We start from the raw sequence: 25951 nt of genomic DNA on the forward strand, positions 1-25951 counted from the left end.
AATGTGGAAGATAATAATATATAATGTAATAATACGATGCTGCTCGTGTTATGAAAGCACTGAGGTTGACATAATGTGTCCAGGAGGGCAACCAAGCAACGATTATTTTCATAATCGATTAATCTGCTCATCATTACACTAGTGACACCATAAACACCAGAACACAGTTAACATGCCCCTCACACATCTCCTCGAGTCTGAGGTGATGTCACCAAATGGATTGTTTTGTTCCACCAAATCAAAAATCAAAAAAAAAAAAAAAAGATATATATATATCAAAAATAAAAAAAAATATTAAAGAGGACCTAGTATGCTTATTTTCAGGTGCATACTTTTATTTTGGATTTCTACTAGAACACTTTAATAGGCTACTCTATCAAAAAGTAAGTACAAGTAGGCCTATACGCCAAGTATACTTAGACTTTTCTGTATACTTGTCAGTATGAGCCAAGTAAAAAATAACCTATGCTATGGATCACTTATATAGGATCTTCTTAACATTTCTAGGGTATTTACTTAATTATGAATTAGTATTTTCTGCGTGGTTTTTCTTTTTTTTCCCCCTCTTCATTCATTTAATTAATTATTTTATTTATTTATTTAAGGTTTCTATCTTACCAACATGAACTACACTACTGTAGTACTTATTACTTTTAATTCTAACTAACTAATTAAATTATTTTAAAAAATATTTTTCTGTTATTTTTTCTGTAACTTTATCTCCAGGGGTGGGAAGAAGGCTGGACCTGTCTTTGTGTGGGAGTGTGAGGCGATGTGTGTGTGTTTTTATGTATGTACACATTAAATGTTAAATGTAAGATATCATTTTTTTTGTATTATGGCACCGTTGTTATGTTTTGTTATGTTTGTTATGCTATGTTTGTAAAAAAATTTAAAAAAGAATTGAGCCAAGTATACTTAGACTTTTCTGTATACTTGTCAGTATGAGCCAAGTATACTTATGTATACTTTTGTAAAGTATATCTCTGATAAATACATACAAAGTAAACCGAAAGTACGCTCTTATTTAATGTTCAAAAGAAGTATACTAATAGCACACTTGAATAAACTTCTTTTTGGTAAGGGTACATGCTTTAATGTAAAAAAACAACAACTTTATTTTTCTAATACCGGCTTTGTCGCAGCACCTCTTTTCACCCTCTGTTTGAGCCCCTAAAATAAATACAATAAGTCATTTTATCCAAAATGTGAGGGGAAGGCTTGAAATGTGTAGCTCTAAGCAGAGCCCCTACAATGAATCAGCATTGTCCATAAATGTCCCTCTGTTGCTTCTCGTGGCCTAGATGGAAGAGAGAAAGTAAACAAACCAGTCCAAGCACAAGTGTGCTTCCGCTCTCATTAGACATGGGAAGTAGGCCTACCCTCAATTATCACTCCCTGCCTGTAATGAGATTGTCCCGTTGGTCTTCACCCATGGTCGCTCACAGGATTCAGTCCACAGTTAAACAGGCTACTGTGGCATCTCCCTCTGGTTCACTCTCCCGTGCTGCCATTTGACTGGCTGGTTGTGGTGATCGTCTGCCCTCCGGCCTCCTGATCAAGACTGGCCTCCTGATCAAGACTGGACTCCTGCAGACCCCTGCCCAACGTCTCAAAGGGCAGCATCAAGGATGCAACGCCACCCAGCAGACTTATGACACAGTACAACGACAGGGTCCCGTACACTGATGTCCTGATTAACACCTAGAACCAAAACACAAGATGTGAGGAGCCAGGCCGATAAAAAACAGAACTGCTGGAACTCATTTCGAACTAGTTTCTTTGGAAAGTGCCAACAGAGATGGTCACTTCTACATACCTGCGCCACAAAGGAGGTCAACAGGGCACCCACCCTGCTTATCGCACTTGCAGTCCCCATTGCTAAGGCTCTGTTTTCTGTAGGGAAAACCTAATGAGAGGAGAGAGATTTTGTTCCGTTCAAATGATCTAAAAACACAAGTTAAAGTGGTAAAATGGTATATCTACCTCTGGTGTGTAAACATAGGCAACTTGGAATCCTCCAGCGATGAAGGCTCTGGCAACAAAGATGCAGATTGTCACAGCTATCCTGCATGGACAGAAAGACAGACAGTTAAGATCTCAGCCGTGATGTTTTAATATATTGCTGTTGTTCCAATATTACACATTGGGCATCATGCAGCAACATTTTCTTAAATTTCTCTTAACTTTCTGTTAAGAGAAAAAATAAGAGAAGTCAACTCCAGATGCACCAAACGTTCACATATTTACTTTGTTTAAGTTTATTTAACAGTACCTCAATTTCACTACTACTGTTCCAGATTTTTTTTTATTTGGGATAAATAAAACCCACCTACTAATCTGCTGAAGTTCTTCTTCTTACAGAATTTTTTGGTGGCATCTCTCTAATTCTTGGGCATGTGCCACAGTATTTGCACATGGCACAACACCTGCCCTTATGTAGTGTTCTAGGGGTGTTACCTATGCTAACAATAAACAATCGTCGATCCGCCTCCAAATTATGATCAAGTGGGATTCATCAGTCGGCACACCTGAGCAGATCTGGATGGTGAAGAATGTTTTGTGCATTTGGAGTTGACTTCTCTTTTTTTCTCTTAACAGAAAATATAAGAGAAATTTAAGAGGATGTTGCTGCATGAGGCCAAATAACACACAGACACAATCTTACCTCCCAATACAACCATATACGGGCAGAAGTACCAAAAAAAACATGAAGAAACACAGAGCCAGGCACTTCTTCCTGCCAATACGGTCAATTGCCACAAGGACAAGTAAAATACCTGAAACAAACATGGAAAACAGCAAACATGTTTTAAATGCGGCAGTCAAGAGTTGTAAAGACAGTGTGAATGAATTATAATTCAACAGCCTAAGCCACTCATAAAAACACATTTGTGTATCTCACTGTCCTGAGGGGTGACAGAGGTGAGCCTACTGTATATCAACGAGCCTGTTTTTTCAAGAAAGTTGCAATGTAAAAGTATGCAAATATAAATGTAAAGACATACCAAAGCTTTGAGAAAATGCTAATAGGGAGCATTTTACCTGGGAATTCAGCCAAGGTCGTCCATAAAAGGTCTTTGTAGTCAGCTGATGTCAAATATTTGCATTCCAGACTACAGCTCGGTTCAATCTTGGCCCCTTGTATCGCTATAAGGAAGAAGGACAGTTTTATTTTGGTGTTTGTTCTAATTTAAGACACAACATGACAAATGTTAAAAGCTGATCCACATGGAGGTGTTACTTACTCGCACATGAATGTCCAGCTTGGAACAGCTCAGTTGTCAACAGGACTATCCCGTAATAGGTGAAGGTATATGCAAACCTTTTATAGAATAACAAGATTGCGTACAAGTAGTTGAAAATAAAGCATTAAACACATGGCTAGATGAACCCATTAGTGGACAAAAAATAGTTATGGTGCATTGTGTATGTACACATGCCCTTTGATTGGCCATCATAAGCAGTGCACACAGCAGACTACACAAGGCAATCTCAGCCTTGATTAGATAATTATCTTTGATCAAAATACCCGATTAAGGAAATTTGATAGAAAGGAGAAAAATAGAAAATGTGTTACTCAAGCTAACCATATAAACCACAGAAGAAGAGTAGTCCTCCGGTACTGAGGACTGAAGAGATCTTTGATCCGTCCACGGTCATTCTGTGAAATTAAAAAAAGATAAGATAAAACTTTACTTGTCTTGCATCACACGCTCCAAACAATCAACGGAATAACATAAAATCATAAATATAAAACAGCACAAAAAACATCGGCAAGGTCAACCGCCAGCAACCATCAGAAGATACGAAAAAACATCTGAGAAAAACCCACAAACATGCACACACGTGGCGGCGCACAGTCCAAGTATGGTGAGTGTATGTGTGTGTGTGTGTGTGTGTGGGGGGGGGGGGGGGGGGGGGCTGGGGGTGATCACCTCCTTGCACTCCTCTTTAGTTGGTTGAGTAGTGTTAAAAAGTAAGGAAGAAACAAAAGAGTGCTAGTACTGATTCTTCCTGCAGCCTGGCACCCTAAAGCGCCTCCCAGAGGCCAGAAGCTGGTACTCCTTATTATGTAGGACATGAGAAGGATCCACAGTGATTTTGTTGGCCAGTCTGAGGTATACGCTTAGTGACCCACCAGCTTGGAGCAGATCCCAAGGAGCCGTAGTATCCTGGATTCAGTTGGACTGAGAACCAGACTGAGCCTCCGTAGTGCCGGACGCTTTGTATGGTGGTGCAGAAGAATAGATTGAATATTTCCTTACTGGCTCCAAATGACCAAATGTGTCTCCTTCAAAAGGAGATCCTCTGTTATGCCTTATAGCAGATGAAGTCAACATGGTAGGTCCATGACAGCGTACTGTCTACATGCACCCTCTTTTTTGCAGCTCCAATGTGTCCTTGTTTTTAAAAGCTAATTTCCTTACTGTAGGTCCATTGTGTGTTTAATGTCTTTTGTTATGTAGGTTTTGTTTTTGTGGAGATGATAGACTGTACACAGAAGTTGATGTAATCTGTTGTCACTGTGCATTTTGCATCCAAAGTGCCCTCTCTCAGCACCTCCCAGTCAGTGTAGTCCAAGCAGGTTCCTAGCTCATCGTTGTTTCTCTGAGTCCACTGTCGTACCACCTTGGTCTCAGTTTTTTTTTGCTTTTCACCTTGGTTGGAATAAGATGCACCCCCATTGTGGTCAGAGTTGGATATTGGTGGTTTGCTCCTGGATTGATAGGCATTGGTATGTAACATCTGTCCAGTGTATTTTCCTTCCTTCGGTCAGAATCCTGGCAAACTTGTCTCCAGGCTGCAGTTGTTCAGATCGCTCAGAACAACGGCAGGGGCTTCAAGGAATTACTGTTGCAGATTGTGCACACATTCTGCTATCGAAGCGGTGGCAACGTGTACTTTGCCGCTTGGGGAAACATAAACAACAAATAGTAAAATGCAGCCAAATTCTCGAGGGAGATAAAATTGTCTCAAACCGATGCACAGAAGTTCAAAGTCACTGTTACATATTATATCTTTAATTGTGTATTGGCGACACCACCGCACATTTATGCAAACACAAATCCCTCCACAGCTTTTCCCTGAGTTTTCCTTCCTGTCCGCCCGTATGAGTGAAAAAGCATTTATACCATAGAGTGAGTCCAGAGCAGCGGCATGTAGCCACGATTCAGTAAAGCATTGCAGGTGTATTTATTGATGTCAGTAATTAAGCACTGTATTTGACACTCATATCCTTTATCTGAAAAAAAAAATGTCAGAAGCTATTTATATCTTTAGCCTCACCTGTTTATAGGCGATAAGCTTCCCTCGAGGCATGTCCTTGCCATTCTCTTTGGCGATGCGTCTTAAAGTTGCCATGGCCTTCTCTGGTTTCCCCGTCAGCACATTAAAACGAGCGCTTTCAGGCAGCCACTGTGTAACACAGAAAGTTCAGTTGACAGCTTGACTCTCAGCTGGTTTTATTTTATAACAACCATACTTACGAAAGTGAAGCAAATAAAGATCGCCATCGGTATAGTGGAGAAGCCGAGCAGCCACCTCCAGCCGAGAGTGGGCATTATAAACAACGCCAAGAGGACCTCGAACACAGAACCAAGAGCCCAGAAGGCCTGATGCACACAAACACATCAATCAGGAGGGAATCAATGAGCAGTATACTTAATCAGATCAACGATTTAACACTGGAATACAGTAAAAGTCATGCAGTAATATCAAAAACCATCACAGTACCGCAATCAGCATAATGGAGATGCCTCTTGACTTCGCTGGGAGGAATTCTGAGTACAGTGTAACCCTAAAAAGAGACCAAAGGTTTGTTGTAAAATGTGCTGTTGTGTCTGTTCAGTGCAAGCTTCATCTCCTCACGAGCAGAGGAAGTATGGAAGTTTTTATTGGACTTTATTGAAGCAGTCGAACTTACGACTGAGGAGTTCCTCCGATGCCAAAGCCTACGAGGCCCCTCAGGACCAAGAGCCAACCGTACACCGGAGCGAAGGCACTCAACAGGCCGTAGAACAGAGTCCAGCACATACAAATCGTCAGACCCTGTTCACCACAGAGACATATACAGAAAACACACAAGTCAACATCAAAGCATGTACAAACAAAATAAATCATGAAAAACCCAGATATCAGACTTACTACTTTTCTGCCGTACTGGTCGGACACATTCCCTATTATAGGTGAACCGATCCCCATTCCGACAAACACCACCTGAGGCCAAAAAAAAACCTAGAATTACCTGCCTCTAATAGGAGCAAACTCACACGCATCACACAATAAGCCTCCAAAATGACTGGCTTCCCCAACCGCTCCGACCTCAACAGCAAAGCCATTACACGCAAAGCTCACACCATAGCACATGACCGCAGGCACCCCCTCAACCCATTCAGTTCCGTCCCCTCTACCATAGTATCACTAGGTATGTGTATATGAATGTGGATGTCTCGATGTCTTTCGTGTAGTTATGTTGTGGTGTATAATACACCTATGTATTTATGTGAGGCTCTGTACAGACTGACAACATCTATCTATCTATCTATCTATGTGAGGTCACAGTGATCTTTGACCACCAAAATCTTGTCTTCTAAAACCATTGTAGGCCTCATCTCCAATAAAGGCGAAACCCAGTACCGCACTGAGGTGGCCCAAGCTGTCACTTAGTGCGACAACAAGGACCTCATGCTCAACACAGCCAAAACCCAAGAACTCATTATTGACTTCTGTTGTATGCCAAACCCAAATATATATATATATATATATAAAAAAAAACATTTTTCTGACAATACCTAAAGGGATTTTACCGATGTCATGAGAGCCACCTGGTAGCTGGGCAGCCTCCACTCACAGTGCAGCTGAGGGCCCAAGATACTGAGGATCATCATCTCCATGGCGTCTCCTATCTGCTCTCAGAGAGGCAGAGTGCTACATGAGAGACATACAGTATCTGGAAGTCACAGTGAGGACATTTCTGCATGTTTTAGGACTCTTACCCATGACAGTCCGGTGAGGACAGACATTTTCCATTGGAACTTTCCAAAGCCGATGGCATCAAGTGCATCGTCTATTGTAAAGGTTTCTGTAAAAGGGACAAGACAGTCACTGCAAGTTCACTGTCCCCATGTAAAGAAATGCATGCAGAATCACTCAAGAATCACAACAAGCACAACATGATGCATAACTAATATGTTAAAATATGACACATCTCAAAACTGTGTTGAATAATGATGTTAAAAATAATACTTTAGCTAGGAGCTGATAACTTTCAGAGCAACAGAAGCTGATTAGACTTAATCATGTGAATGTGTTGCCAACAGCACACAAACGTTTTGTTGCTTGTAAATTGGGTACAAATTAAAGGATGTTTTTGAAACCTCAGGGCACACGCTGAGGACCGGTAGTCAGCGGGGGGAAGATTGAAGATTTAAGACCTCAGGGACGCCTACTTTCATATTCCTATTCATTCAGGACACAGAAAGGTCGTTTGCTTTGCCTTTCAAGGTCAAGTATATCAGTTTGCCATCCTGCCGTTCGGCCTGTCCACTTGGGATGGATGCTCTTGCCAACGCCGGGCCGAGTGGTTTCTCTATGCATTCCCTCCGATCCCCCTGATAACGCTCACGCTTCACAGAGTGAGGTTGTCAAATCACAGGGTCCTCCTTGTGGCCCTCAGGTGGCCATTGAGGATATGGTTCTACACACTCCTCAGCCTGTTGGACGGGGACCCTTGGCCGCTTCCAATAAGGATGGACCTCCTGTTCCAGCTGGACGGGAAGGTTTGGCATCCGTCCCCGAGTCTCTTTCAACTCTGGGTATGGTCACTCCTGACTGACCTTGAACCCTCAGTTTGTGAGACCTTGCAGAGTGCAAAGGCTCCTTCCACAAGAATGGTGTATAAAAACTGTTCTGTTTTTCTTTATGTTGCAGGGACAGGAGGGTCAGACCCTGTCTCATTCCCTTTGCAGGACACACTGCGGTACTTGCAGTATCTTTTTGAAGCTGGCCGGGCTGTTTCAACCTTGAAGGTTCATGTGGCAGCTATATCTGTAAACCATGGCCACATTGATGGAAGGTCAGTTAGTGCGCAGGAGGCAAGACAAGGGATGTGCACTGTCTAAACACAGGCTTTCCCACTGGGTTGTTGAGACAATCAAACAGGCTTATGAGGTAGCAGGTCAACCTGCCCCCTCCGATGTCATCTATCATTCTACCAGGGGTGTGGCCACATCCTGGGCTATAATGACAGGGTTGCGACTATCTGTGATCTGCGAGGTGGCGTCCTGGACAGCACCTTGCACCTTCTCAAGGTTCTATCGCTTTCATGTGGCTTCTGGATCCACACTGGCATCGGCTGTTCTACCATCGGCATCTATGGTTGACCAGTAGGCGGGTGTCCGTTTCCTCGTGACGCTGCTGGTAGGAGTCATTCACTTTGTTTACTGCCACTGGCAGTCAGGAAGGAATGAAACAGAACATAGTTTACAAATGCAACGATGGTTCTGTGAATTCCTGGATGACTGCCAGTCACGCCGGTCCCTCTGAACCTTTTTTAAGGGCGGGTAGATTCTGAGAGGCTGGGTGTAGGCTACCACGTGGTATTTATAGCTGTGACGCGCAGGTAGCCTGCTCGTAACACATGTGACTTCGTTCACATTGGTCACAACCTGCGCAGAGCGTGAGGAGACATATCCACTTTGATTACAGCCGCTGGCTGTCAGCCAGGAATTCACCAAACCATAGTTCCATTCATAACTCCATGTCTGTTTGCTCCGTCTGTGGTTGTCTGGGCGTGGCACTCCATTCCTCTCCTGCTGCCAATCCACCAGCACACCTGAGACCCATCCACTCTTCAAGCTCCTGCAGTATATCCTTCATTGGAGGTCACATTAGGTCGTGAGCCTGAGCCAAGTGGGCTAGTCCTTCATCGCCCCCTCCTCTCTCAATTGATGGCTTATGGGTAGAAAAGGGCAAAAGCCCTGAGCTATCTTCCAGGCTGACGACATAATCTAACCTACAATTTTCTCCTGATGGGTCAGTTTGCCAATGTGCTACTAACACCTCAGCCAAAATGAACACGCCTGAATCTTGTTTCTACCTGTGCTTCAGGCTCATTTCCTGCCTGGGATCCGTGCCTGTCTGCCTCGCACAGTGCCTCGTCAATCTGCTTCCCAGCCATCGGCCCTGCTCTCTCCGCATGCTCTGCTCTGGCGCGACTCACTAAAGCCTCCAGTCCAACTAGTTTGAATAAACTGTTATCTAATCTCATCTGAGTTTTGGATCCAAAGATATCAACTGAGCATACCGATAGTTATTTGATACTTTTCAAAATAAAATATAACAAACAAAACATGACATTAATTTATCAAATATGACTCATTGTTATAGATTAAACTACCAAAAAGTATATGAAGCAATTAAAATGCTCTCTACGCAGACCAACTACAACATAAGTAGTAAATTAAAGTCACATGTCAATGAGTCATCAATAATGATCCAATAACATGATGATGAAACTCTGACAGGGGCCATTCTGCTGCATAATGGATATGTTTACTTCTGATACTTCAAGTTGTTACCAATACATTTGTACTTTTAGTACAATTTTGAATGCAGAACTTTTGTGGTATTGCTACTTTTACTTCAGTAAATTATCGAAATACTTCCTCCAACACTGATGGTAGGTCAGCCGATCTACACTGCTACAATGTAGGCCAATATCTTTTCCTCAGTTTATATGCAAATTGTCCTTGAAATTGACCTTTTCCCAACAAAACAAGCATATTAGCCAGGGTAGACTGATTTTCAGTTTGCAAAACTTAGACACTTTTATATTGAAAGGCCATCTTGATGATATGTACTTTTCACATTTCCAAAAATGGCAGACAAGATCAAAATGTGTATAACTAACAGTGTTCTACAAACCCTCAGTTTGATCAAATCCAGATCTGGATGCAGACTTTATTCCCTCCGAGTTGTCTCCTGCTGAGGCTACAGTGTAGATCTCATTTTCTGTGTCGTCCTCATCGCTGTGATCCACTGCATTTTCCTCACCCCTAAATGTCAGCACACCAAAATGAGAAATTCAGGAATTATTAAGCACAAAAGGTTTCAAGTGCAATATATTACCTCTTATCATAAAATGGGTTTGCCTGGGTATACATAGTCTTGTGGCAACACTCATGTATGTGCACAGCAGGGCAGGTTTTGCCTCAGAGTGCACTCCCTATAAGTACATACTGTATGAGGAAATATTAAAGTAGAATCATGTGGTTGTTTTACCTGTCTTCAGGATTTCTCCAGCGCTTGTAAACAACCTTAGCTTCTCTGCTCCAGTTGTCCATTTCAGTGTGAAGTGTGAGAGAGCTGTGACTGTCACCAAACAGGCTGTGTTTTGGTCAAACCTGCTGGTGCAGTCTGACACCTAATCAGGGAACAATAGAGACAAGAGAAAAGGGAGGGGGTTACACCAAGAAACAAAATAATGCTTTTGTCACGAGTGAATGGACTTGAGTTTCGTAGGTTAGTTTCTGACTTTGGCAAAATGGGTCAGTCGTGATTATTTCAACATTCTCTTTAGAGGGCTAATTTCATTAAAATAATGAGTAGGAATGATAAGACGGAGAATGGAGAACACTTTGCATATTTCAGCTTCATCACTTGGTGTTTAATTGGGGGTTTAGATGTCAAAGTAAAAATGTAAATACAAAACACCAGTTTTGGAATATTCTTTTTAGGGCCTGAGCACAAAAGTACCAAGAACCTATTATCTTTGTAGAGATCATTTTTTTGCTGCGCAATCGCATTTTTGAGGGGTTTGGGATGCTCGAAAACTCACAAAAATTGGAGAAAAAACTTCAGAACACTCCATAACGCCCCCAAACGTATGACAGGGTACCTTTGATGTTTGCAAAATTTGGTGGGAGCATTACTCTCATTTTAAAGAACATATATAAAAAATTAGAATTTTTTTTCACCCGTCATGAAGACATTGGATTTTGTGCATTAACGGTCATTTTACGAACACGTTTAATGACTTTAGAATGCACAAAAACTCACAAAAATTCCTCCTGGAGGGTTTATTGTATTATTTTCAAATTTGGTTGGTATAGCCCTCTGACTAAAGTGACGGTAAATTACGAAGGAATAGTCGATACCTCGAACGATGATGTCATAGGTCATGTGACAATACGCCACTTTAGGTACTTTACAGGTAAGGAACATTTTGAAACTCCTAGACGATTCCACAGATCAATCTCAAATTTGGTCAGCAGAATCTCAAGACTGTCACAATACCAATTTGAGAAGCTTTTGTGTTTACGTGGAATGGAGTTGCCGTGGTGAGGAAAGCAATTTGCATGTTCGCCATGACACAGGAAGGTGTTGTAACTTGACCAATCTGTCCCAAATTTGACTTGCTGGATAAGAGTGCTGGCCTGAAGACATCTACGTACCCATATTATAGTCAAGAGTGCCACCTACTGACGACAGGAAGTCAGCCTTAAGTGACAAAGATCATCTGAGTTACATGAAATTGACATGGTGTGGTCTACACATTTTATACAGCAACATGTTGTATATATTAATGTGTGATCTCCAGCGCCACATAATGGACACAGGAAGTGGTACAAAATTTGCAATACATCATTTCCAGTGACACACACTCCACGCAGGAATCACTGCTACCAATGGACATGGAAATGCACAGCTGTGTCTACCGGTGTCCCGCCAGTGCCCCTGATGTGCGCAGATGTGCAAGGGCCCGTTCATCGCTGCTTGCAGCTTTAATTTGATTATTGCCAGTAATTAAATTACTAACAAAAATCTAACCAGTAGAGGTAAATCAAACTGTATTCATCTTTTCTTGTCCCTTTAATAAAGGCTCTTAGTTTATGTTCTCATCCAGTGGGACTTACAATACGTACAACAGTGAGGTGTGATTCACCAATGGGAGGGTGACATGAGGTACAGCTTACGACTACAGCACTGTGGTTCACTAGCTGATCAACTGTTATAGCCAGCAGCCAACAGCAGGTTGTGCTCTCATCCTTCTGTTGTTCACTTCTTGGGTTCATAGCTGTATGTAGGTTCATTTTCACACAAACAACAACCATAGTGGTATTTACACTTTCTAAAGCCTATTGTTTCTCTTCCCAGAAGCCTCATGAGAGGAAGGGATTTATTCAAGACATGGTACTCTATCTAAAAAGCATCACTTCCTGTAGCATGTCTACAAGAACACCACACTCACACACACTTTATGAGGCTTTGACTTCAGTAGTCCATTACAAGTAAAGGTCATGAATTTGACATCCTACCAAAGTAAAAGTACAGATGTATTATCAGCACATTCATATTCATTGTTTGGACTTTTCTCATTTTTTTAAATATTTTTTTTATTATTGCATAATCTTGTTTTTGGGGGACTCTAGCATTACTTTAAATGAAATAATCTGAGATGTTAAGAAAGGGAAATCTCTCTTTTCAACTCATAGACAACATGACAAGGAGCTCCAAGGCACTGCCTTTCGTAAGGTTCCACAAGCCAACTGGTTTACTCTTAAAGTTATATATTATACCTTTAATTTATACTTACCATGTATTTTTTTGTTTCTGAAAAGTAACTATTGCTGTCAGATAAAAGTAATGGAGTAAAAAGTACAATATTATAGAAGTATAGAGTAACATAAATAGGAAATACTCAGGTAGAGTACGGAAGTACATTACTTGAGCAAATGGAAATTTACTTGCAGATGCAGCATGTTGCATGGACATAAGCCTGTTCAAAACTCATTACCGGCAGTGTGATGTGCTGGTAAGCATACTATATACCATCAAAAAATATATAAAGAGTATATACCACCGCAGGAGGACATCTCGTCTGTGACTGTCTGACGCTTTCAGTCCTCTGCAGCCCTGCAAGTGAATAAGGCCAACCTGAAGATAAACGCTGTAGAAAAGTAAAACATTGTGAGGACATGCTGAGTCTGCTGCATTATGGGACGATCATAAATACAGGTAGAATATACAATACATCCCTCTGTCCCCACAAATCCTCTGGTCACATCAGCTGCTGGGCCACACTCACACAGAACAACACAGAACCTCAGCAGAGCTTTTCTGATTTGCACAGAGAACGAAGACATGGATACAAAGGTAAGATTTGATATCTACTGTACATGTTAAATATTGTAGTCATTTAAAAAAAAAAATATTTTAGCATGTTAATGATCTATCCTGCTAACAGACATTCAATCTGTTAAAATCCCATTTGCATGCACAAAACACTAAAACAGCTGGTTTTGTGATACTGTACTTTAATTATTGTGCGATTTGTTCACTGAATGCTTTACTTCTGAAACCAATACCCTCACAGCTCGTTTTGGCCTTCAGAGTCCTGCCCTGTCGACAGCAATCCGTTTGCTCACATGAATAAAGGATTAGTTGTAAGTTTAGTTGTTTGGGCCTGTGAATATTTATTTGTGGTGGATCGAGGACACCTTGTGATCAAACCTGTCCTTCACTCTTTAGAAACAATATCGCAATAGCCCGTATTATTTACCTTTTATTACTTCTCTTCTCAGGTGTTGAGATTTTAAAGTGTGTGAGATTTAATACTGTACAGTGTGTGGTTTGAAGTCTAAAATATCAAGCTTTTTTAATTACTGAGGTTGAACCCTCAGTGCAGGAGTGAGGCTAAAAAAAATAATGCAAAGGTGGAGGAGATACTGTAGGAACCAGATTTTATGGCTGGATGAGGATTGACCTTGTGTCCATAGTATTGAATACTGAAAGTACTGCAAATTGACAGCTAATTCTCAGATTCTTAGTCTTACTGACTTTCTATACTTTTTATGATAAAGATTTGTTTAATCGAGTAATTGTTACAGCTCTAATGTAATAGAACCATGCATCTTTTATTGTGCAAATTACACCAAGATGCGCTGACACAATAAAATAGAGCCTAAAGCATATTGAACAACTTTAATTGGCAAAAGGCAACCTGGCTTATAAATAAACACAAGAAGTAATTTTTATCCAAAATGTGAGGGCAAGGCTTGAAATGTGTAGCTCTAAGCAGAGCCCCTACAATGAATCAGCATTGTCCATAAATGTCCCTCTGTTGCTTCTCGTGGCCTAGATGGAAGAGAGAAAGTAAACAAACCAGTCCAAGCACAAGTGTGCTTCCGCTCTCATTAGACATGGGAAGTAGGCCTACCCTCAATTATCACTCCCTGCCTGTAATGAGATTGTCCCGTTGGTCTTCACCCATGGTCGCTCACAGGATTCAGTCCACAGTTAAACAGGCTACTGTGGCATCTCCCTCTGGTTCACTCTCCCGTGCTGCCATTTGACTGGCTGGTTGTGGTGATCGTCTGCCCTCCGGCCTCCTGATCAAGACTGGCCTCCTGATCAAGACTGGACTCCTGCAGACCCCTGCCCAACGTCTCAAAGGGCAGCATCAAGGATGCAACGCCACCCAGCAGACTTATGACACAGTACAACGACAGGGTCCCATACACTGATGTCCTGATTAACACCTAGAACCAAAACACAAGATGTGAGGAGCCAGGCCGATAAAAAACACACAGCCTGAAGGAGTCTCATATCAGACTGGTGCTGGAACTCATTTTGAACTATAGTTTCTTTGGAAAGTGCCAACAGAGATGGTCACTTCTGCATACCTGCGCCACGAAGGAGGTAATCAGGGCACCCACCCTGCTTATCGCATTTGCAGTCCCCATTGCTAAGGCTCTGTTTTCTGTAGGGAAAACCTAATGAGAGGAGAGAGATTTTGTTCAGTTCAAATGATCTAAAAACAAAAGTTAATGTCGTGAAATGGTATGTATATCTACCTCTGGTGTGTAAACATAGGCAACTTGGAATCCTCCAGCGATGAAGGCTCTGGCAACAAAGATGCAGATTGTGACAGCTATCCTGCATGGACAGAAAGACAGACAGTTAAGAGGTCAGCCGTGATGTTTTAATATATTGCTGTTGTTCCAATATTACACAATAACACACAATCTTACCTCCCAATACAACCAAATATGGGCAGCATGAACAAAGAAAACATGAAGAAACACAGAGCCATGCTCTTCTTCCTGCCAATACGGTCAATCGCCACAGTGTTAATTAAAATACCTGAAACAAACAGCAAACATATCTTTAAAATGCGGCAGTCAAGAGTTGTAAAGACACAGCCTAAGCCACTCATAAAACACATTTGTGTATCGCACTTTCCTGAGGGGTGACAGAGGTGTGCCGACTGTATATCAACAAAACCTAAGACATGTTTTTTCAAGAAAGTCGCAATGTAAAAGTATGCAAATATAAATGTAAAGACAGCTTTATATGTGCACCAAATGTCATGCCATTGATGTGTTTAAAACTTTTTTATATTTGACCTGAACTTTTGGTTCCTCAGTGAGACATTTAGAGAAATTCTATAAATATAGAGATGCATTTACAAAATCCATCAGCTCTTGAATTTGATCAGTATTGTATCCGTGTTGTCTCAGATTTTTGTTATGGATGGATAATGAAGAAATATGGAGGAACCTCTGTATATTGGCGTAACACTGTTGTTGCAAGAGCAATCATGAAGGTCTTCTTCACCTTACAGTTTCAATTACATACAGTAACACAGCTCTGAGAAAATGCTAATAGGGAGCATTTTACCTGGGAATTCAGCCAAGGTCGTCCATAAAAGGTCTTTGTAGTCAGCTGATGTCAAATATTTGCATTCCAGACTACAGCTTGGTTCAATCTTGGCCCCTTGTATCGCTATAAGGAAGAAGGACAGTTTTATTTTTGTGTTCTAATTTAAGACACAACATGACAAATGTTAAAAGCTGGTACACATGGAGGTGTTACTTACTCACACATGAATGTCCAGCTTGGAGCAGCTCAGTTGTCAACAACACTATCCCGTAATAGGAGAAGGTATTTGCAAACCTTTGGATGAAATAACAATACAGGGTTCTAAGTTGTGAACAAGTAGTTGAAAATAAAGCCATAAACACATGGCTGGATTAACCCATTAGTGGACACTGGGGCAAAAATCAGCTATGGTCCCCTGTTGCTCCCACTCTCTGTGCAATCTGTATGTATACAGGCCTTTAATTGGCCATCATGTACAGTGCACAAAGCAGGGCAATCTCAGCATTATGTTTCCTGGTGCCCTATAGATACCCATCACTACTTGGTAATCCAGCCTTGATTAAATATTACCTTTGATCAACAAACCCAATTAAAATAGAAAATGTGTTACTCAAGCTAACCATATAAACCACAGAAGAAGAGTAGTCCTCCAATACGGAGGACTGAAGAGATCTTTGATCCGTCCACGGTCAATCTGTGAAATTAAAATGACAAAAATAGAAGGCGTATTTATTAATATCAATAATTAGGCATTGTATTGGACACTGATATCCTTTATCTGAAAAAAAAAATGCTAAATATATACAGTATATATATATATATACAGTATACATATATATATATATACGTATATATATACATATATATATGTATATATATATGTATATCTTTAACCTCACCTGTTTATAGGCGGTAAGCTTCCCTCGAGGCATGTCCTTGCCATTCTCTTTGGCGATGCGTCTTAAAGTTGCCATGGCCTTCTCTGGTTTCCCCGTCAGCACATTAAAACGAGCGCTTTCAGGCAGCCACTGTGTAACACAGAAAGTTCAGTTGACAGCTTGACTATCAGCTGGTTTTATTTTATAACAAGCATACTTACAAATGTGAAGCAAACAAAGATCGCCATCGGTATAGTGGAGAAGCCGAGCAGCCACCTCCAGCCGAGAGTGGGCATTACCAACAACGCCAAGAGGACCTCGAACACAGAACCAAGAGCATAGAATACCTGATGCACACAAACACATCAATCAGGAGGGAATCAATGAGCGGTATACTTAATCAGATCAACGATTTAACACTGGAATACAGTAAAAGTCATGCAGTTATAACAAAACCATCACAGTACCGCAATCAGCATGATGCTGATGCCTCTTGACTTCACTGGGAGGAATTCTGAGTACAGTGTCACCCTTAAAAGAGACCAAAGGTTTGTTGCAAATCATTTCATGGCTATTAAATTGTGCTAGTCTTTTCAGTCTCTTCATCTCCTCACGAGCAGAGGAAGCAGTCGAACTTACGACTGAGGAGCTCCTCCGATGCCAAAGCCTACGAGGCCCCGCAGGACCAAGAGCCAGCCGTACACTGGAGCGAAGGCACTCAACAGGCCGTAGAACAGAGTCCAGCACATACAAATCGTCAGACCCTGTTCACCACAGAGACATATACCAAAACACACAAGTTAAACATCAAAGCAAGTCCAAAAAACACTAAATCATGAAAAACCCAGATATCAGACTTACTGCTTTTCGGCCGTACTGGTCGGACACATTCCCCATTATAGGTGAACCGATCCCCATTCCGACAAACACCACCTGAGGCAAAAAAAACAACTAGAATTACCGCCTTGCGGTTATATGCCTCTGCCAATCAGTCTAGTTGTCTGTCCAAAATGTCATCACTTCATCATTTTATCCTGTTAGACATTTGTGTGAAATTGTCATAATTAGCAAATGAATTCTTGAGTTATGGCCCAAAAAAAGTGTTTCTTGAGGTCACAGTGACCTTGAACTTTGACTACCGAAAATCTAATCATTTCATCATCAAGTCCAAGTGGACGTTTGTGCCAAATTGGAAGATATTCCCTCAAAGTGTTCCTGAGATAGGGCTATCGTATTCACGAGAATAGGACAGATTACCACTGACATCCACATATGCTGCAACAAAGACTGTCATCCGCAAACTCAAAGCACTTTTTGTTACCCCCCACCTTCTGTTGCTGCTCTACAAAAGTAAATTCAACCAATTCTCCTCTATTGTGCCCCCAGTTTCTTCAGGGTTACAATATTGTAATCCTAGTTCTAAAAGCTATGCGGAGCCCTCTACTGGACTCTATGGGCAATACTCCTGTCCAATCACGAGCATGCATTCCCACACTGAAAATTTGTATAAGCATAGCCGGCCAATCAGGACATCCCTATCCGAATATGTGCGAAACCCCAAAGAATTAGAACCTTTGTTTCTAACTCACACAGGCTCCGCCCTCTACTGGACTCTATGCGTTCATTGGGTGGAGCCCAATGAATGCACAACCTGCCACGACACAACATAGAAGTAGAGGGGCCCCAGCCAACCCAGGTAGAGCCATGCCTAACCCTGTAGGGTTCAAAAAGACAAGCAGTTGACACCCTGCACACCACATTCCCCAGGTCATCAAGGAGCACGGGAACATGTAGACACACATCCCACCCCTTTCACCAGTCCTGTGTCACAGACCCTGAAAAGGAGGCCGGGACATGATGGGCACTGACAAGGTTCTTGAAGCGGCGACTCCATCCGTGGAGATGACCAGTCAGTAGGCAAATTGGCGTTCGTTGAGGAGAAAAGAATGACAGACAGCTATGTGTGCTGCATTATATACTCTGGGGTTCCGCGCGTATTCGGGTGGGCACGTCCTGATTGGCCGGCTACGCTTATGCAAATTTTCATGGAGGCATTAAAAAAGATCTTGAGAACGAACATTTTCACACATTTATAAATCAACATGCTGTAGAATAACACTTTTCTGACAATACTTAAAGAGACTTTACCGATGTAATGAGAGCCACCTGGTAGCTGGGCAGCCTCCACTCACAGTGCAGCTGAGGGCTCAAGATACTGAGGATCATCATCTCCATGGCGTCTCCTATCTGCTCTCAGAGAGGCAGAGTGCTACATGAGAGACATACAGTATCTGGAAGTCAGAGTGAGGACATTTCTGCATGTTTTAGGATTCTTACCCATGACAGTCCGGTGAGGACAGACATTTTCCATTGGAACTTTCCAAAGCCGATGGCATCAAGAGCATCGTCTATTGTAAAGGTTTCTGTAAAAGGGACAAGACAGTCACTGCAAGTTCACTGTCCCCATGTAAAGAAATGCATGCAGAATCACTCAAGAATAAACAACATGATGCATAACTAATATTTTAAAATAATTTATTACACATCTCAAAACTGTGTTGAATAATGATGTTAAAAATAATACTTTAGCTGATAACTTTCAGAGCAACAGAAGCTGATAGACTTAATCGCGTGAATCACACCAACAGGCCTCAGATCAGCACACAAACTCTGACTTTGTGTATTAGCAAAAGTACATCTTTGAGGTATTTAAACTTCTGTTTAATGCTACTTTGTACTTCTATTCCACTACATTTTAAAGGGAAATACTGTACTTTTTACCGCATTACATTTTTTTCCACAGCTATAGTTACTTTTCAAATCAAAATGTAACAAAACAAACATTACATTAATTTATCGTATATGACTCATTGTTATAAATTAAACTACAAAAGTATATAAAGCAATCAAAATTATTTCTACGCTGACCAAACTACAACATTAAAGTAAATTAAAGTCACATGTCAATACGTCAACAATAATGATCCAATAACATGATGATGAAACCCTGACAGTGGCCATTCTGCTGAAGAATGGATATATTTACTTTTGTAGAGAGAGAGAGGGAGGGAGAGAGAGAGAGAGAGAGAGTGAGAGAGAGAGAGTGAGAGTGAGAGTGAGAGTGAAAGTGAGAGAGCGAAAGAGAGAGAGAGAGAGAGAGAGAGAGAGAGAGAGAGAGACCACCTTGATGATACTGTATTTTTCACATTTCCAAACATGGCAGACAGACAAGATCAAAATGTGTACAACAGTGTTCTACAAACCATCAGTGTTATCAAATCCAGATCTGGATGCAGACTTTATTCCCTCTGAGTTGACTCCTGCTGAGGCTATAGTGCAGATCTCATTGTCCGTTTCGTCCTCATCGCTGTGATCCACTGCATTTGCCTCAACCCTGAATGTCAGCACACCAAAAGGAGAAATTCAGGAATTATTGAGCACAAAAGGTTGAGTTTCAATTGCAATATATTACCTTTTATCTTAAAATGGGTTCGCCTAATCCTGGATATACATAGCCCATATACTGTATATGAGGAAATAATAAAGTAGAATCATGTGGTTGTTTTACTTTTGTTCAGGATTTCTCCATCGCTTGTAAGCGATCTTGGCTCCTCTCCAGTTGTCCATTTCAGTGTGAAGTGTTAGAGAGCTCCGACTGTCACCAAACAACACACCTGTGTTCTAATCAAACCTGCTGGTGCAGTCTGACACCCAATCAGACGACAAGAGAAGAAAGGGGAGGGGGTTTCACCAGGATCCAAAAAGGTGCTACTGTGCAGGAGTGAATGGACTTAAACTTTGTAGGTTAATTTCTGACTTGTGCAAAATGGTTCATCCATATTTATTTAAACGTTCTCTTTAGAGGGCTAGATTCATTCGAATAATAGGTAGAGATGATAGGATTGAAAATGGTGAACACTTTGCATATTTCAGATTCAACACTTCTACAGCTTCAAACTTCAACACTTGATGTTTCGTTGGGGGGTTTAGATGTCAAAGTAAAAATCAAAAACAAGACACAAACTACGACACTAGTTATTGAATATTCTTTTTTTTGTATTTTATTATCGCCAGTAACTAAATTACAAACAAAAATCTAACCAGTAGAGATAAATCAAACTGTATTAACCACCCATTGTCCCCTTAATAAAGGCTCTTAGCTTATGTTCTTATCCAGCAGGACTTACAATAAGTACAACAGTGAGCTAAGCTTAAGCTCAATTAACTGATCACCAAAAGTTAAAGCAAACACAGAGAAGGTATGTTACAGAGCCCTTACACTATCCCTGTGGACACAGGGGGATGAGTGAAGAAATGTTGACATAAGTAAAGTGAACAAATATGTGAAGGGAGGGTGACATATATCTTACATAAGTAAAGTTAACAAATATATGATGGGAGGGTGACATATGGTACATCTTACACTACGCCTACAGCTCCGTGGTTCTTTAGCTGATTACCTGGTATAGCCTGCAGCCAACAGCAGGTTGTGCTCTCATCCTTCATGTTGTTCTGGATCAAATGGCCAGAAGGTTTTCTCTGTAAAGGTTGCTGTTGTCAGATGTTGCACTTCTTGAGTTCATAGCTGTGTGTGGGTTCATATTCGCACAAACATGCAACAATCATAGACTTACATTCCAAAGCCTACTGTATCTCTTCACAGAGGCCCCTTGCCTCCTCTACCTCTTTTCCTCCCTCCTCTTTTCTCAATTTTCTTCCTTGTGCACCTGAAGGCTTGGACCTTTTCATTATGAAGAAATAAAATGTGAAAATACTACATATCTACGCCTCTTGACATCTTACGTCCTGACCCATGCTCGGGCTGTTTTGATGCTCATGGCATGGTGCTCCCCCCAACCACACCGGCCCCCAACCCGGGCCCCCAGTGCGCACAGCCATAGTGTGACGTTCAAGTGTGAGAAAGACAGTTACAGAGGTGAAAAGTGTATTTCTTTCTTTCTTTCTTTCTTTCTTTATTGGTTCATGTGTTACCTCAATGCAGAAAATGAGGAAGGGCGCCCACCGGCATTTTCTTTTTACATTTTTTTCTTATTTATTTACTTTGTTCTAGAGGGCGACCATTGCCCCCCAGAAGGTGGTGCCTTAGGCAACCGCCTATATGACCTAGGGCCTTAAGCCGGCCCTGCTTTGACTTCAGTATGCAGTTCAGGCCTGCTGCTCCTCCGACACTGGGCTCTGGGTTACCTTGTCTCTCGAACAAGTTTCTACTTACTGCAAACTAAAATGAAAAGAAACCACTGGCTACATAGAACAAAAACATACTTAAAAATATAAAACATGATGCTATGCTTAGGAAAAGTAAAATGCAGTAAAGTGAAAAGTATATGAGATAACTTGTAAATGAGTAGCATCATCATTGATATCGTTTGCCTCGGTAAAAGCACCAATAGGCCCTTTTCACATCAGCCATTTTAACATGTCTTTGCAGGGTGAACACAGGTGTAATTAATAACATTAATTATGGCATTGTTGCATTTGGTATGCCAGTGCCCTGGTATTGTGCATGCTGACTCACTGGAATGGCTGTGAAACACAAAATAGAACGGGACCATAATTCATTTTATCAATTACACCTGTGTTTGCCCTGCCATGACGTCACAATGGCTGCTGTGAAAAGGGCCATACAACGATGTAAAAATACTCCACTACAAGTAAAAGTCATGATATCGACATGCTAAGTAAAAGTACAGCTGTTTTATCAGCACATTCATATTTGGACTTTTGTTTTTTTTAATATTGCACAATCTTACTTTTTTTGGGGGAGCTTTAGCATTAATCTAAATGAAACACTCTGAGAAGTTTAGAAGGGAAATCTCTCTTTTCAACTCATAGACAACGTGACAAGGAGCTCCGAGACACTGCCTTTTGTAAGGTGCCACAAGCTAAAAAATAAATTACAGAGTATTTACCGCCACAGGAGGACATCTTGTCTGTGACTGTCTGACACTTTCAGTCCTCTGCACGTCTCCAAGTGAATAAGGCCAACCTGAAAATAAACGCTGTAGAAAAAGTAGGACACTGTGAGGACATGCTGAGTCTGCTGCATTATGGGACGGTCATAAATACAGGTAGAATATACAATACATCCCTCTGTCCCCACAAATCCTCTGGTCACATCAGCTGCTGGGCCACACTCACACAGAACAACACAGAACCTCAGCAGAGCTTTTCTGATTTGCACAGAGAGCGAAGACATGGATTCAAAGGTAAGATTTGATTCTACTGTAGATGCTTAAAAGTCAAAATATTGTAGTCGAGTGTAGTTTATATTTTGACATGTGAATGATCTATCCTGCTAACACACATTCAATCTGTTAAAATCCTGTTTGCATGCACAAAACACTAAAACAGCTGGTTTTGTGATGCTGTACTTTAATTATTGTGCGATTTGTTCACTAAATGCTTTACTTCTGAAACCAATAGCCCCACAGCTCGTTTTGGCCTTCAGAGTCTTGCCCTGTCGACAGCAATCCGTTTGCTCACATGAATAAAGGATTAGTTGAAAGTTTAGTTGTTTGGGCTTGTGAATATTTATTTGGACAAGTGGTGGATCGAGGATACCTTGTGATCCGACTTGTCATTCACTCTTTAGAAACAAGATCGCAATAGCCCGTATTATTTACCTTTTATTACTTCTCTTCTCAAGTGTTGAGATTTTTGAAGTGTGTTCTTGCGTGTGTGAGAGTTAATACTGTACAGTGTGTGGTTTGAAGGTTGAACCCTCAGTGCAGGAGTGAGGCTATGAAAAGAAATTAATGCAAAAGTGAAGGAGATACTGCAGGAGACAGATTTTATGGCTGGCTATCTAACCACAATAGTTTTTGAAGACTGACCAAATCGTGTCAATAGTACTGAATACTTAAAGTACAGCTAATTCTCAGATTCTTCTTGACTCTATATAGATATATACAATTTAAAATACTGTTCATCATTTTCTGGAGTTAATACAGCATTGAACAGCATTTCAGAACTTTGAGGCTAATTTGTTCAATATAAAAAGTGTATTGCTCACAATAGAAAGGTTTTGAAAAAGCTTTTTTGTATTGGTACCATAGCTCAGATATCACATTGGCACCGATTTGCTGTAAAAAATACTTCAAATAATATGAAGCTGTTTAGATTTAATTTAGTTTTGAGTTCTCTTTTGAGCCATCATCTAAAACATATAACTTCCAAATAGTAGGTATCTAAATGAATGTAAAACTTTCAGTTAGAAATATTCAGTCCATCATAGATAGATGGTAAACACATGATTTAAATACTGTATGTTTTCAAGCAGAAGTTGCCACTGCATTTATAATGTAATTATACAATGGATGGATTAAATGTGCCAAACACATAGGATTGGTGTGTAGAGATATGTGGTGCTTGCATCAAATGATAATAGACAAACTGGGTTTTCAATGAGTGCACTGTAAATCATTAAGATGTGGCCACCACAGCTCATCTTTGGTGAGCATGGTGTGTGTGTGTCTGAGTGTATATGTGTGTGTGTGTGTGTGTGTGTTTGTTTTATTGGGCGCTGATTAAAACAGTGGTCTTCTTTAAAGATTGAGTAGATCCTAGAAACCCCTCAGTATTTGCATAATGGATTACATTATGTTAATGATTATGTTTTTTCCAGCATGCTCTCTTATGTCACCGTGTGTTTTTGGCCGATCTTCAGGCAGTAACGTAAGATGCCTTTGTTGATTCTTACAGGAAGCGCAATGTTAAATTTTAAACAGACGGAATGAGAGGGCAACGTTACGCTGTCCGCAGGCCGGTCACAACTGAACCACTAGACAAAGATACAAGAGATAAAAGCACCAGGGTGCATTGTTGTGTTATTGTGATGTCAATTTTAAAACAATTTAAAAACACATAGCATAATGTTTCATCTTCATCTGTTCTCTCTCCCCACACATTTCCTGGTGACGCTCCATTGAACTTTTTAAAATAAAGGCAGACATTCTTAAAAAAATAACATTTTGTGCCACTTATATATGAGTTTTTTTCATACAATACATATAGTCAGTTCCACCAAGTTGCAGATTAATCATTTGAGGTTTAATTTAAAAGCTTCTCAATGTTGAAGATGGCACCAACAGGATGCATAACAATTATAGTTACACATTACTGTAGATCTGAAATTAAATCTGTGACTTTGACAGCTGGTATCACCGAATCTGCAATAGTCTAATCCCAAACTGGTCGTCTGGTCGTCTTGGCTCTAATGAGCAGTTAGTAATTAGTTTGAAATGCATCTGCCTAATCAAAGATCAGTAATCGAATACCTGTGCTGTAATTTTGTGGGGAGGAGGGTGAGGACGGGTCTCTGGGAGGATAGAGTTACTGCATCCTTGTAATACATACCTGCATGCACACACACACACACACACGCATATACACACACTCTTCCTTAAACACATGGAGTAGCTGTTGAACACTCAGGTGAAGCGCTGAATGGATGTTTGCGGCCTGGGCTCCATGAATGTTTAAGCAGCCCAGTTGCTTCCAGAGCCAGGTAGCTCATTACTGCCTCATTACCTATAATGCAGGGACGCCAGCCCGGCAGGAAGCAGCAGCGCCAGACTCCTCCTCCTCCTCCTCTTCTTCAGCCTCTCCGTCCCAGGCCGTGGTAAAGTAAAGTCTCCGAGCCAGTATACTTGAATCAGGGGCCGATGCAAACCTGAGCAGCAGAGGAGACAGTAGATTCTAGGTGAAATACCTGTGCTGACTTAAGAGGCTCCACTATGGGAGAACTCATCGGCTACTAAAACAGCCATTGTAGTGCTGTGTCTGTCTGAGTTCAAAGTAATCGGGATTTCTTGGGTTCATCACACAGATTCAACAATGACGCACCCGGCTTTGGAAGTAAAGGAGGTAATTACATGAACATGGCTTGTGTATGCAGTTGTGTTATTGTACTTAAAAACACTTTTTGTAGATTATTTTAAGCATATATTGCAGCATCACATGTGCATATTTTTGTATTTGTAGAAAAGACAATACAGGTAGAAACTGGTCTGATATAGGTGTGCATTGCTGACAGCCTCAGAGTATTTTCTGATACTGGATGAGTAGTGTACCTCTGGGGGGGCGCCACAGTCAAATATGTTCAAATTCAAATGAATTAATGGCTTTAAAGCTACGCAAATCAATATTTTTATATCCTCAATTGATCAAACGACTATCTGTAATGTGAAAGGCGTCGCTCGTGGTGACCAATCCTTGAAGAATTATCACCTGACTCTGCAGTTCAGCTCTATGGAGCAGTTTAGCATCTTTCAGCCAATTGTTTTGGGTTTATATCCCGCAACCAAGCAGCAACTGGTTGTGAAAAGTGAAGCCAATGCTGAAGTGCCTTAAACTTGCATTCTTTCTAACAACCAGCAGGGGGCGAC

General features: G+C 41.1%; 2 protein-coding genes across 4 annotated transcripts; both read right to left on the bottom strand.

Annotated features, from left to right (window-relative positions):
- Positions 1-283: 283 nt before the first annotated feature.
- LOC141757265 (synaptic vesicle 2-related protein-like) lies at positions 284-13867 on the bottom strand. Its single transcript, XM_074617644.1, has 17 exons — positions 12863-13867; positions 10285-10426; positions 9928-10058; positions 6999-7084; positions 6810-6908; positions 6148-6219; positions 5927-6051; positions 5737-5800; positions 5490-5615; positions 5290-5418; positions 3591-3664; positions 3249-3325; positions 3046-3150; positions 2669-2780; positions 1987-2068; positions 1820-1909; positions 284-1704 (listed from the first exon to the last, which is right to left on the bottom strand). The coding sequence occupies exons 2-17, from the start codon at positions 10344-10346 to the stop codon at positions 1495-1497; spliced, it is 1644 nt and encodes a 547-aa protein (XP_074473745.1). The 5' UTR covers positions 10347-10426; positions 12863-13867; the 3' UTR covers positions 284-1494.
- A 104-nt stretch (positions 13868-13971) lies between these two features.
- LOC141757264 (synaptic vesicle 2-related protein-like) lies at positions 13972-24482 on the bottom strand. Of its 3 annotated transcripts, XM_074617641.1 has the most exons (17): positions 22475-22560; positions 20113-20248; positions 19808-19938; positions 18882-18967; positions 18693-18791; positions 17406-17477; positions 17184-17308; positions 17012-17075; positions 16766-16891; positions 16566-16694; positions 16287-16360; positions 15884-15960; positions 15685-15789; positions 15036-15147; positions 14859-14940; positions 14688-14777; positions 13972-14543 (listed from the first exon to the last, which is right to left on the bottom strand). In XM_074617641.1, the coding sequence occupies exons 2-17, from the start codon at positions 20169-20171 to the stop codon at positions 14334-14336; spliced, it is 1641 nt and encodes a 546-aa protein (XP_074473742.1). In that variant the 5' UTR covers positions 20172-20248; positions 22475-22560; the 3' UTR covers positions 13972-14333. The 3 variants fall into 3 exon arrangements, with proteins under 3 accessions (XP_074473742.1, XP_074473741.1, XP_074473743.1); XM_074617640.1 differs by lacking the exon at positions 20113-20248 and having other exon boundaries at positions 22475-24482; XM_074617642.1 differs by lacking the exon at positions 22475-22560 and having other exon boundaries at positions 20017-20963.
- Positions 24483-25951: the final 1469 nt, after the last annotated feature.

Source organism: Sebastes fasciatus, chromosome 19 (assembly GCF_043250625.1).
Source record: "Sebastes fasciatus isolate fSebFas1 chromosome 19, fSebFas1.pri, whole genome shotgun sequence".
Taxonomy (NCBI): Eukaryota; Metazoa; Chordata; class Actinopteri; order Perciformes; family Sebastidae; genus Sebastes; species Sebastes fasciatus.

Bases quoted from the DNA above. Each gene is read 5' to 3' on its own strand.
- LOC141757265 (XM_074617644.1), bottom strand. From the start codon at position 10,346: ATGGACAACTGGAGCAGAGAAGCTAAGGTTGTTTACAAGCGCTGGAGA. The intron at 10,059-10,284 runs GTAAAACAACCA...GCTGACATTTAG, and splicing joins TGGAGAAATCCTGAAGACAG to GGGTGAGGAAAATGCAGTGG. The intron at 3,151-3,248 runs GTAAGTAACACC...TCTTCCTTATAG, and splicing joins AGCTGGACATTCATGTGCGA to CGATACAAGGGGCCAAGATT.
- LOC141757264 (XM_074617640.1), bottom strand. From the start codon at position 22,761: ATGTCTTCGCTCTCTGTGCAAATCAGAAAAGCTCTGCTGAGGTTCTGT. The intron at 18,968-19,807 runs GTTTGTAGAACA...TCCCTTTTACAG, and splicing joins TGGATTTGATAACACTGATG to AAACCTTTACAATAGACGAT. The intron at 16,695-16,765 runs GTAAGTATGCTT...TGTGTTACACAG, and splicing joins TCTTTGTTTGCTTCACATTT to TGGCTGCCTGAAAGCGCTCG.